We start from the raw sequence: 14,036 nt of genomic DNA on the forward strand, positions 1-14,036 counted from the left end.
TCATTGTTAGCTTTTATGCCGATGCACCAATGCGACTCGGTGAATCTTACCATCCCTAATAAATACGGGTATAAATACGGAAGTGTATGCACGTACCATTTGTTTTTCGCTGATGAGCCGAGCGGAGCCCGGACGGAACTACGTCTCCGTTCCCTCCTTCAGGGAACAAGGGTTAAATACGTAACCGAGACGTTCCCTTTCATTCGCTCACGTTCGGCGTAGTCAATGTGTCGACTGATTGGGATCCCAATAAAAATGCCACTAGTGCTGCCACCTTCCAGTGCCTAGACATAATCCTCCTGATCCCCCTGCATTATTGAGGCGGAGATGGGACAGGGCTTAGGCCAGGGAAGCCACTGCTGTTCTGCAAGACCCACTCAGTCAGACTTGGATAACACTTGGAAAGTGTGCCCTTTAACATATGGAATGTCACTGAGGTGGCTCCAGCCTATAACAGGTGGGAGACTCATCCAGTCAGTGACGGCAGAGTGGGCTCTGCCAGGGAAAGACACTGGCTTGCCACAGGGAGCCGTACCGTGGAAGAATACACATATGGGGTCGTAATAGGAATCACAACATATGGACCCAGCCTAGCTCAGGTTCCACCAGTGCATACGAGTGTTAGTCCTGCCATTGGACGCTCCGCCACGTCTGTTTCTGAGGGGTGTGGAGGAACTCCACAGAGTTCAGCCAAAGAGGAACTCTATTAGAGCAAGAATGGCGCTCTTATCCGGTCCATAGAAGGGGAAGTGCGCAGCAAGCTGACACTTCGAGCAGGGCTTACGGTGTTAACTGGCCTCCATGTAAGGAGAGCACACGGGACGCAACCGGCTCGATGCGTAGGCTATAGAATCTTGCAAACGTGTTTGGTGTTGCCCAACCCGCAGCTCTACAAACAGCAAACTTTCAGAAAAAAGCACCCTGTGCCAACGCCCAGGAAGAAGCTACACTCTGAGTAGAGTGGACTCGCAACCCAGGGGGGCATGGTGCATCTTGGTATTGAAACATCAAGATGATGGCATCCAGTATCCAGTGGGGCAACCTCTGGAGACAGCCTTTCCCTTCTTCTGGCCTCCGTAACAGACAAAGAGCTGGTCTGAGGTCCAGAGGCTTTGCGTTCTGTCCACATATAACCGCAAGGAGCGGATGGGACAGTGTGGTCAGCACCAGAGATAAGTCCCAAGTGGGTATGTAGAGGGTTGCGCGAGGAACCTCACTCCCCTCAGGAACCTGATGATCAGGTCGTGCTTTCCCACGGATCTCCCATCCACTGCATTGTGATGTGCAGCAATAGATGTAACATACACTTTGAGGGTGGAGGCTCCAGCCTATCTTGCAGGAAAGAAAGCACTGACCCGATCGAACAGCTTCAGGGGTCTTCTCAGTGAGAAGAACACCACTCAACGAACAGGTTCCACTTCAGGGCGTAAGCATGCCTCGTAGAGGGTGCTCTCACAGAAGTGATGGTGTCTACGACTGATTGTGGTAGATCACCTAGAACCTCCGCGTCCCATCCAGAGACCAGCCATGGAGTTTCCAGAGGTCTGGACGCAGGTGCCATACGGTGCCCCGTCCCTTAGAGAGAAGGTCCTCCCTCAGAGGAATGGGCCTGGGAGGGGCTGTCGAGAGGAGACCACAGCATGCCTGGACACTTGTTCTAGGGGCACTCGTTACTGCGGGGTGCCATATCCCCCAGGAGCCTCTGAAAAAGTTTCAGTGGGACCACTGTTTTGCTCTTGACAGTATTCAGGCAGTTCAGCACCGACCAGACACGTTCCTCTGTGAGGTGTGCCGTCTGTTGGACCGAGTCCAGCTCCATACCGAGAAAAGAGATCCTCTGCACGGGGCGAGTTTGCTCTTTTCCCAGTTGACCCGAAGACCCAACTGGCTGATATGTTGGAGCAACAAGTGCCTGTGTTCTCACAACAACTCACGAGACTGAGCTAGTATCAGATGATGGCCAAGATGGCTGAGGACACGAACACCATGCGCTCTCATGGTAGCAATATCCGCCTCCACAACCTTCGTAAAGACGCAAAGCGACGGCCAGCCCCGAAGAGTAGGACTTTGTACTGATATGCTCAACCCTCGAACGCGAAGAGAAGGAATGGCCTGTGTCGTGTCAGGATGGAGACATAAAAGTATGCGTCCTTCAGGTCGATGCTGCGAACCAATCTCGGGGACGGATACATTCAAAAATGCGTTGCTGCGTTAGCATCTTGAACGGATGCTTGTGAAGGGCCAGATTCAAGACTCGCAGGTCCAAGATTGGCCGTAACCCACATTGCCCACAGGCTTTATAAGCTCTGCCCATCAGATCGGACGAGAACTCACAGGCCTTAGAGAGGAAACGAGGATCCCCGTCCAAGAGGCAGCGGCCGCCAGACACAGGTGTGTCGAAACAGACTGCTCCACTGGAGGGATAGCATCGTAACCCTTCACCGCTCCTCCGTCTAGGGTAGTGAGGGGGGAGGAGCTACTCGGGCAGTTTTTTGCAGAGAAAGGTTCCATCCACAACCTGGTAAGCTCCCCATGCACTTCGGGAAAGAAAGGCACTGGGGCGGCGGGCTGAGAAGCAGTATCCATTACAGAGGGACCACAGGCACAACGGGGAGCTCCACCGGCTGCTGTGTGATAGAGGAGTGAGGGGCCCACAGGGATTGGTTACCGGGCAGGAAAGCCATCAGTATAATCCTCCGATCACCCATCCCACACGGCACCCTGGGGTGGGACGGGTAATGGGGACTCCACCTTCATGGACGAAGGCGAGTCTTGATCTCAACACTGTGATAGTCATGTTCCCGCAATGGGAACTTGAACCATCCACAAAAGCTGCTTCAGCGAGCTGTAAGCCCAAACACGTGATACAACTATTGTGACCATCAGAGAGGGACAGGGAACGACCGCATCCAGAAACGCACGGGTGGAATGACATCTTAAAAAAGACACAGACGTACCTGTGTTGCTCTTTCAGGAAGTTTGGGACTCTCACCAGTGCCGGAGCACCCAGAGAAATGATCGCGGCAACACTGATGGGAATGGTGCAGCCTGTACCAGTGAAGCACTCACTTTCTTCACCCTCAACCGCCAACAAACACAAAAAGGAATGCTGTTGAAACAGCAGTTGAGAGCTCAGAAGGCTCACGACCACCAATGCACTTGCGCTGTAGAAACACCAGCACCGGGAGAGACTTCCAGAAGAAGCATCGACACACTTGCTCATTGGCTCCGAAGCCAAAGACAAATGGTGCTTGCATCCACTTCCGTATTTATACCCGCGCTGCGGGGCGGAGCGTGAGATGCAAAGCTCGCACGCCAATGTGCATTGGCTCGTTTTATCAATATTCGAAAATGACAGGCTCCCTAAGCGTGGTCCCAATCAGTCGACTACGTCAAACGTGAGCGACTGAAAGGGAACTAGCTTCAGGCTGACGACTGTACGCATACTATGCAAGTCGACTTGCGCCACAAGAGTAACCCGTGACGCATTTATGACATAGGATGTAGGAGTATCATAAGCTTAGACACCTCTTGTGGTTTAAACAAATAGGACTGTGCAACAAACTGAAGCTCCTTCAATTATATAGAAATCCTCCGACATTTATCTTCAAAATGGCTAATTCGCAATCTGTGTTTTGTTTTGCTCTTTCCTCTGAGCTTCCGCGTTCGTCATTGCGTCGTGCGTCGGTTCAGGGGTTAGTCTTCCACCGTAAATCGATGCATACGGCTGTATGTCGGAAGCTAGTGATTATAGTTTATAAAGTTTTAAATATGGGTATTTTCCTTACACAAACGCATGGCTTCACTTCAGAAGGCCTTTATTAACCCCCTGGAGTCATATTGATTACTTTTATAATAGATGGATGCACTTTTTTGGGCTTCAAATTTTTGCCAGCCATTCACTTCCATTATAAAGGTTGGAGGAGACAGGACATTTTTTTTTATTTAACTCAGATTGTATTCGTCTGAAAGAATAATGTCATATACACCTAGGATGGCTTCAGGGTGATTAAACCATGGGCTAATTTTAATTTTTAGGTGAACTATCTCTTTAAGAGAGAATAATAGATCAGAACATATATCTGGAGCATTAAGTTTGCATAACCTATACATTAAAGGTGCCTTGTGTCATGTCCACCAAAAAATCAATTCATACTCCACATTCCATACCAGATGGGGGCAGTATACCTCCAGAAAGTGAGTTGATCTACTCTAGAGTAACAAACGAGAAACGGCATAGTCTCTATGCTCCGCCCCTACCTTCACCACGACCCTAGAGCCATAGCCGAGCCAACTCCTAATAGAGGACGTTTTGACTCCAGAGGAATGTTGGTTGATGTCAAGTGATTTTTAAATATGACACCTTCAAGCTACTCCCCTTCACCTTTACCAGTGAATATGTTCATATTCGTTTTGTACATATTACATTTTTATTGTTAGTTTGAATTACATTAATTTGACAGACAGCATTTGCTGATGTTGACCAAGCTAGCGCCATTCAGAGCTGCCAACTCTCACGAATTCACCGTGAGACACACACAATTGACACTTTTCACACGCTCTCAGTCACGCCACACATCAATTTTGTCACGCACAGAAAAATCGCAAAGCAAAGAGGACACAGAGACCGACAGACTAGACAGACCAGGTTATTTATGATATAGAAAATTACAGATTACAGATTTGTTTAGTATTATATAGTAATTATATTATACAAAAACTGAAATGTGTTGTGTAATGTAATTGTTTTGTATAAATAGTGTGTAAAGTTTTGTATATATGTGATGCATGTATATAATGTCAGAGCGCGTCACGTGACGATTCTGAACGAATCATGTTGTCAGAAATTTGCATCAGCCGATGAGATTGCACATTTCGAGTTAAATCGCCCGTTTTACTTTCATGATTGGTTGCTGATAAACAGGAAATTACCATTTTTGGATCCGATAGCGTTGCAAATGAGAGAGAGAGCTTTCTAACGGTGTGTGTGATGACAGGGTGCACACAGCGATCGCGGAGCAGCAGGATGATTTAGAACGCCAACTTTTGTTGAATTTATGCGAAATCTACAAACGCAAATAGACAAAGTGTAGTAAAATAAAGTGTAGTAAAAAACCTAAATGTGTATTTTGGACTTTTTTTCAGCACAAGTCTGAAAGAAGACATGTTATTAAAGACAAATAGCCCAAAATCTCAAAATTGACCAGTGAAAAAAAAAAAACGATGTTTTTGCCTGCCGTGTCTCACCTTAAATCATTAATCTAAATCGAATCTCATTGGGAATTGAATTGTTCTGAATTAGCATAAATTGTGCTGGAATCGATTGGAAAACCTATGAATCGTGGAACCAATCGATTTGCTGTCTACCCAAAGATTCACACCCCTTGTCTCATAGGAACCTAGTTAAGAGATATAGGTTTAATTATGAGTGTATTGAATGCTCATCTCATGTTTTTTTTTCCTTAATTTTGTGTAGATTACAAGACCTGACGATATATAACCAGGAACGTACCATCACGGTGAGGGGAGGGGTGGAGGAGTGCTGTAATGCAGAAATGGAGATCATGAAGAAACTTTCAGAAGCCCATGAGAATGATGTAGCTTCACTTAATGTAAGTAAATCACAGTTTTAGAGGTTACAGTTTATTGGTGGATGGATGTTCCTTTGGGATATGTCTATCAGTTGTTTCTAGAGATATTAAGTCGTTTTGAAACAACATGGATTGTGACTTGATACTTTTAAAACAGAGTTTTATACATAATTTTTTATTAATGCTATTTCATTTTGTTATCTCTTCCTAAACGCCCTAATCCCATAACCAGATACTTGTTTATCAGTACATCATGGAAAAACACCTTTACCTACAATACATCAAATCCAGATGGGACTTTGAACAAAAATTGTATTATTATGATTATTAAACCTCTAGTCTGAAATCGTCAACGACGCTTTGGGAACGCCCCCAGCGTGAATGCGTCTGAAGCATCTATGTCAACTAGTCCAATGGAAAGAATGATCATCACGGGCGGGTGGCGTCATGACCAGGAAGAGACAAAAGCGCATCCAGTACAACCGGCATTAGCTTCAAAAATTGCCGAAGCAAGTCGATCACAGGAATGCAGGAAGTATGGAAGGGTGACACATCGTCTCGTTCCCTTTCTCGGGGAACTATGGTTACAGTTCGCGATGCGTCAACGACGCTTTGGGAACAAGAATACCCAAATCGCCAGACTTTCAAATGCCTGAGTGTCAGCCTGTTGTCACACTGCACTAAGCACACCTGAGATCCTGGGGCAGCGTCCAGGCTATAAAACCTGACGGATGTAAGCGGTGAGGACCAACCCGCCGCCAGAGGTGGAAAGTAACGAATTACATTTACTCGCGTTACGTAATTGAGTAGTTTTTTTGTGTACTTCTACTTTTTAAAGTAGTTTTTAAAATCTGTACTTTTACTTTTACTTAAGTACGTTTTCTTTGAAGTATTGTACTTCGCTACATTTGAAATCATATCCGTTACTGAGTAAAAAATAATAATACAAGGGGGGGGAAATCACACACTCCGGAAACTACTGAATTGATTGAAGGGCGGGAGAACAAACGCGCAAAAAAGGTGACGCCCAGCTGAAGCTGAAAGCTAAGCGCCAAGCGAATTATGGCCAGTATGAAAAGTATAAAAAAAGCGTGGTTGTCCTCGAGGATAGATATCCAATTTGCAAAAAATGTGGACGCAAAGTGGCTGCAAAAAGAGGATATAGGACACCATCCCTCCTGCAGATAAAGGTATGTCCCGATTTACGTGATGCAAAGGGAATCCCGGAATCCAGTCATGAAAATGGAATTCACTTAATGCAGATGTCACAAAACATACAAAATAATGGATGGATGAATACATGGAAAGTAGAACTGTGCAATAAACCCAATCGCGACATGGTCTGTGGATAATTAAGCTAAGCACAAAAATACTGCAAGTAAATATATAAGTTAACCCTATTTGTTCTGCTGAGCTGCGTTTGTCTACTACATACTCAAGTACTCGTGACATTCATGGTGTTTTCAGCGTCTCACAAACAATTTGAGGATATGAATACATGAACATTTCCAGAGCTGCTCTGAGAGCGCCTAATGAGCATTTTCATAATTTTATTTGAGAAAATCCATTGTCAAATACACTTTTAACAGGTCTTCACAAACCGTCAAAATAAAAGTTCGGTTTTACTAGGAGAAATTATGACAGAAATATATTACTATTGTAGGCATACAGTAGAACGTAGCCTACTTCTCAAAATAATAATAATAATAACAATAATAATACATTTTATTTGAACATTATTTATAGGAATATTTTTTTTGTCCATGGTTTAATTTAGTAAATCTTTTTTTTGCAGCGCTTCCCCAAAAAATAAAAGGACACAAGTTTAAATTTACATTTGATTAGCCTACCACCGTTTTTGATAATATATTTGGATTAAATCATAAAAAGTAGGGGTGTAACGATACACAAAACTGACGGTTCGGTTTTCCCACGGTTTTGATGTCTCGGTTCGGTTTAGAAAGCTAAAAAAAAAAATTAAACAGTGGTTTAATGAAAAAATTGTGTCTTTGTCAGTTTTTGCATTAACTTTACTCTAATTTGTTATTGAAATATAATAATTTACACAGTTGCTGTCATTTTCATTAAAGATATTTTAAACGTACTTTAAATAATCAAGATATAATTAACAGGTTAAGTAAAATATAATATATAGGATAATATTGTGCATTTATTTAGTGCAAGAGTTCATTTCTCTAGGAACCAACAAGTTGTGGACACTGAATCACTAGCCTGCTGAGGTAAATATAATGCTAGTGACAAGCTATGCAGTTTTATTGACGTCTTTGCGCTGATGAAACACTGATTGAGCGATTACACGAGTTATGATGCCTTTCAGTAAGTATACTGTATTTTTCAACATATCTTCAGGTGTCCATTCATGTTTATTCTGTAACTGAGGAAGAGATGATCGCGTTTACTCGCGTTTACTCCGCGCTACCGCTACTGTTACAATCCGTGGTGACAGATAGTTTTAAACTGTGGGTACAGATTGTCAATTTACATCCATGTGGACAGATTGGTAAACTGTGCCTAGTTTTGTAAAACTGTGCACACGGTAGTTTATTTTTCTTCTGTAATGAAGCTTGGCTGTCCATCTAGTGAAAAATGTTGGTACTGCGGCCAAATAAAATCTTACTGAAAGCTCATTTTTTGAGATATCAACCTAAAATTTGGAACACAACTTCTTCAGATTTTTGGCTTACATTTTCTGGCAGTTTTAGAGTAAAATATATTTTGTAATATATATATTTTATATAAAATATAAATAATTATATTTTTACATTGTTCATTTTCATAAACTCAAACTTGTATAACTTTTTTTCTGTTTCACTTTCATAACTTCATAATACTTCATTTCAACATTAATCTGGCAAATGTCTTCTTTAAAACAAGACCAACCATAGGTCTATATTCGAAAGCATTCTTGAATTACAACCATTTAAGTTTGAACAGTGATTTTCATGTCTATGCGAAAAAAGGGGGAGTGACAGTTAAAGGGTTAAACAATATTAAACTATAATATCTATATCTATAATATCTAAAATATAATTTATATATAAAAACTCTCCTACAGTCCAGTCACCATCAGTCGCGACTCGCACGTATTTTCATTTAAACGTCACTCACTGACGTTTTCCTAACCAGAAAAAAAACCGATTGCCCTGCTCTGCCTCTGATTGGCTAGTACTTATTGCCATCTGGGTCAGAGCCAATTAGAAGCAGGATGTGGGTGGGGAAAAAACTCTGTGTATAGGGAAAGGGGAGAGACAGAGGGAACAGGCAAGACAAACTCCTACGTTTAAATAACATATAGAAAATATCTGCTTGACAACGAGCTGAGAACAAGCCCAAATAAGCAACTACACTTTACAAACAAGCCCAAAAAAAAACGCGACCCGCGACTACCAATATTTGTAAGCGACTTTACAGAAAAACAAGCCCAAAGTCGCTTATAATAAGCGGACTTGGCAACACTGATTCCAGGTCCAATCAATTAGCCGGGCTGGGCGGGGCCGGGGTAGCTTGCAGGGCGGGGCGTGTTCGGTACGCCATGAGAGTATCGCCATTCGAATCGTGGGTTCTGTATCGCGGTTCTTCGGTTTGGTTCGAATGTCGTTACACCCCTAATAAAAAGAAACATTAATTTTCTGAATAAAATACATTTCATAGGACAATATTATTCTTAAACATTTTAATAAATTATTAATGTTAAAAATAAGTTGTTAATCTAATTCATTATTAATTATCAAATTTAATTGATTAGACATGTTTTATTGAAATTTTAATAAACAAACAAATTATTTCAAGTTTGTTATAATAAAAGCATTTGTTCAACCAAAAAAAAATCCTGTTTTCATTAATTTAACTGTCATTTTAACTGATGATAATAATAATAATACCCATAATTTAATAATACAGTTTATTTATTTAACAATTGATTAATACTGTAAACCGTGATATTTTCTGAGACGTTACCATACTGTGAAAATCTTATACCATTACAACACGGGAGGGTCCCCCACCCCACCCCCGCTGTTAAAAAAGTAACTCAGTAACTTTTACTCTGAGTCAATTTTAAATGAGCTACTTTTTACTTTTACTTGAGTAGATTTTTAGACCGGTACTTTTACTTGTACTTAAGTAAAATTTCATTGAAGTAGTAGTACTTTTACTTGAGTAGAATATTTTATTACTCTTTCCACCTCTGCCCGCCGCATCACAAACGTCTTGGAGAGAAACTCCAGATAACAAAGCTTTAGAAGCAGCCATACTCCTAAGTAGAATGAGCCCTGGCCACCAAAGGACATGGCTGGTCAGGGGACTCGTAAGCAAGAGAAATAGCCTCGACTATCCACTTGCTCACTGTGGAAGCCCTTTTTTGGGTGATTCAAAGCAAACCAATAATTGGTTGGATTTTCTCAGCAGAGAAGTCAGATGAACATAAGTGTCCAGTGCTCGTACTGGGCACAAGAGGTTCAGCTTTTCCTGGTCTGATGAAGTGAATGGGAGAGGACAGAAAACCTGCAGCACAATAGGCCTCGGAATAATGGTAGGCATCTTAGGGACATATCCATGTTTGGGGTATAAGAATGCCTTGACCATCCCCAGTGTGAATTCAAGGCAGTTGGGGGAAACCGAAAAGGCCTGAAGGTCTCCGACTCTTTTGAAGGACGAAATAGCTAGCAGAAAAACAATCTTCAAGGTGAGGAATTTCTCTGAGACCGAATCTAAGGGCTCGAAGGAAGCCCCAGATAGGCCTTCTAGAACTATTGCCAAGTCCCAAGCCGGCACCCTAGTGCGAGTTGCAGGCCTCAGCATCAAAGTGCCACGAAGGAAACAAATAATCAGGGGGTCTGGTCCCAGAGATGTACCACCCACCAGGGCATGGAAAGCCGCAATGGCCGCCACGTATACCTTGAGCGTGGGTGGACATAGACCTGATGTCAAACGGTCTTGCAGAAACTTGAGTACTGTGTTTACTGAACAGTTAACCGGATCCCACCGGCGCTTGCGACGCCAAGAAGTGAATACTTTCTCTATGAGTTGGGCTCACCCACAGTTTCCAAATCTTTGGCCGGGGGTGAAATATTGTGCCCCCTGCCTGAGACATAAGGTCTCTCCTGATCGGGATCTCCAAAGGAGGGCCGTCGAGAAGATGAATGAGGTCCACAAACCAAATTCGGCTCGGCCAGCATGGTGCTACTAGGAGAAGGTTTATTCCATCCTGACGGATTATCTCCAGAACTCCTGGGAGCAGAGCAACAGGGGTAAATGCGTACAGACATAGCCTCAGCCACGTCTGAACCATAGCATCCAGCCCCAGGGGATAGTGGACAGTGCGTCGTGTGCTGAGACGCAAACGGATCCACTTCTGCCTGGCCATAAAACTCCCATATTTGCTCCACCGCCTCGGGGTGGAGTCTCCAGTCATACGAAGTGGGTTTCCCCTCGGGGAGAACCCTCTGGTCCTGAGCCACCACTGCAAAGGTTTCATGTACAGCAGGCTAAAGGGTATCACATTGAACGCTGCTGCTGCTGCTGCATCTACGCACTTTGTGAACGTGCGGGGTGATAAAGCTAGACTGAAAGGAAGTACCTGATACTGGTATTCTTTGCCCCCGAATGAAAACCGCAGGAACCTCCTTTGCTGAGGGAGGATGGAGACATGGAAGTAAGCGCTTTTTATATCTATCGTGACAAACCAGTCCTCGGATCTGATTTGAGTCACGATCTGTTTGAGTGTTAGTATCTTGTACTTGAGTTTCTGTACTGAACGTTTCAACAGACGAAGATCTAGTTTGGGACGCAACCCTCCATCCTTTTTTGGAACAATGAAATAACGGCTGTAAAAACCTGACTCTCTGTCGGATGAGTACACCTGTTCTATAGCTTCCTTCGCTAACAGGGCCTTTACCTCTTGCTCCATTACCAGAGCCTGCTCGGGATGTACTACTATGAGCAACACCCCATTGTAGCGTGGAGGACGAGAACCAAACTGGATTCTGTGTCCTCTTATCTGCTAAGGGAACCAGCCACTCGAGGCTGGCCTCTGGTGATATAGAGACAGCCAGTTTGGGAGCCTGAAACATACCGGCAAGAACTACCTGAGCTGACTATTTTTGAACCCAAAGGAGTCCCCACCCGTTAAATAACGCGGGCAGGGAGAAGCACAGAGCTTGTAAATTTGTTTCGCCATTTCCAATATATATATATTGACACAGATCGTTTGCTGAGGCAACAGAAGCTAATGCCGCTTGCAACGGATATGCTTTTATCTCTTTCTGGTCATGACGTCACCCGCCCGTGACTATCATTCTTTCCACTGGACTAGTTGACATAGATGCTTCAGACACATTCACGCTGGGGGCGTTGCCACATATATTTAGTCGAAATAATTTGTTTAATCTATTGACGCCCTATTTAGATATGAAATATAAAGACATACGTGTTTTGATTATTTCAAATCTAACCTGACCTGAACTCTAACCTGAGTTGCTGTCAAAAGTAAAAACCCATGTTTGTAGAACTGTTAAACTTTATTTGATTTGAAAAATGTGTAATTATAAAACTACATTGTAGAAAAATACCTTTTTCCAATCTTCTCCTGGGATTGAATGCAGTCAAACTACCCCCCAAAGAGTTTCCCGTGTTCTTTTCTGTGTCATCAAATATTCTTAAAAAAAACATTAAATAACATTGTTGAAACAGGATCCAGTTTTACGGACACAGATCTTCCAACATACACAAATATAACGTGAAGTATCATTTTGGAGAATTATATTAATTCAAATTTGAATGCTCTAAACAAGTAACACTTACCTAATAAATAAATTCATGGACATGAAATATTGATTTAAGTTGAATTATTTATTATCATTATTTATTATTTAATGATTGATTATTGGATCTTGTAGAGTTGACTTATCTTAGAGCTTCTGCCTGTACAATAGAAAACAAGACAAGCTTTGGACCATTTTTTTAATAATAGTCTATATATTGCTCTGCGAATTTTAATCTCCCTATTTTATATGGACTAGTTAGCTAACATGGTAACACTTTACAATAAGGTCCATTAGTAAACATTAGTTAATGTATTAACTAACAATGAGCAATACATTTATTATTTAATAATCTTTCTCAGTGTTAGTTTATAAAAATCCAGCTATTCATTTGTTCGTGTTAGTTCACAGTGCATGAACTAATGTTAACAAATACAACCTTTGATATCACATATATTCTTAAGATTCGCATCTCTCTCCATATTGGTTTCAGCAGCAGACTAACATGATGCCAGGTCTAAACATGAGTGCATTGGGGATCTTTTCCTCTGGCTTGTCTGTTCTCCCTCCAACCTCTGGTCTGCGTGGATCTCTGTCCACCCCTGCCAACTACAGCCCCCTGCTGGTGAGTATTAGGATGTGCTATATCAGGACACTTGACTGCGAATGAATTTATAAATGAATGTGTGATGTGTTAAGTGTGTGTGGGACAGTAAATTGTCTTTCATCTTATTCTTAGTAATTTCGGGTTACATTCATCTCACCAAATGCTATGGGTGTGTGTTTGCCATCACAGGGACCCTCTTCAGTAATGGGGGGCATGTATGGGGCCTCCTCTGGAGCATTATCTCTTCAGCAAGTGGTGAGTACTTGTTATATGTGTATCTCAAACGAGCTCTAATTTTTTTCTTACCCTGCACACTGCTGTATATTGTGACTATCTGAACCCCCTTAGAAGCCTTTCAAAAGTATTTTTTATCACTAGAGAACTAGTTTGTGACACATTGAGCTGCCATGTTTTAAGCAAATTTTAATATATGGCTTATTTCCAGAAACATTAGATGATATTAATAACTTAAAGTTTGAAATACCACCTGCTATTAATTTATAGATATGTCATTATATTTACGTCATTAAAAGTTATTAATCAACTTTAAAACATAAAAGGTCATACTTAAACTTTTAGTAACACTTTACTTTAAAGTACACTTGAACAAGGTTCAATTTTTTAAGATTAGTTAAATTATTAGGTATCTTGAATTAACCATGGACAATACTTTTACTGCATTTATTAATCTTGGTTAATGTCTACTTGCACTATTATATAATAATTTTATAATTTAAAGTTCCCCCACACACATACTTTGCTTTTTGTCCACTTTCCACTATACATTCTAATAAAGTGACTCCAACAAAAAAATGTGTTTGAGCTGGTTTAATGGAATTATTTTTTGGCTGTTGAATTTCTTTGAATTGCTATTAATTGAAATCCTCTATTCAGTAAAAATTCCAACTCTTTAAAGTTTGTATCATGTTATTATTATTATGAAGGGTATTGTTAAATCATCAGTTTTGTCCAACCTTGTGAAATATGTATTTAATATATGTTTGATGTATTTATCACAATGCATTTTAAAAGATGCATTCTAATCTCTTAGAACCT

General features: G+C 41.7%; 1 protein-coding gene across 5 annotated transcripts in view; it reads left to right on the top strand.

Moving 5' to 3' along the window:
• The window catches only part of igf2bp2b (insulin-like growth factor 2 mRNA binding protein 2b), an 84,146-nt gene that overhangs the window by 53,731 nt on the left and 16,379 nt on the right, over positions 1-14,036 (top strand). For 3 of the 5 annotated variants that reach the window (XM_077246859.1, XM_077246858.1, XM_077246860.1), the window contains 3 exons: positions 5,477-5,612; positions 12,867-12,998; positions 13,170-13,235. In XM_077246859.1, the coding sequence (XP_077102974.1) occupies positions 5,477-5,612; positions 12,867-12,998; positions 13,170-13,235 (334 nt within the window). The remainder of the gene's footprint in view (positions 1-5,476; positions 5,613-12,866; positions 12,999-13,169; positions 13,236-14,036) is intronic. The other 2 variants (XM_077246863.1, XM_077246862.1) reach the window with 1 other exon arrangement.

Source organism: Siphateles boraxobius, unplaced genomic scaffold, assembly GCF_051911475.1.
Source record: "Siphateles boraxobius isolate OS27281-9 unplaced genomic scaffold, OSU_SipBor_1 29, whole genome shotgun sequence".
NCBI classification, from domain to species: Eukaryota; Metazoa; Chordata; class Actinopteri; order Cypriniformes; family Leuciscidae; genus Siphateles; species Siphateles boraxobius.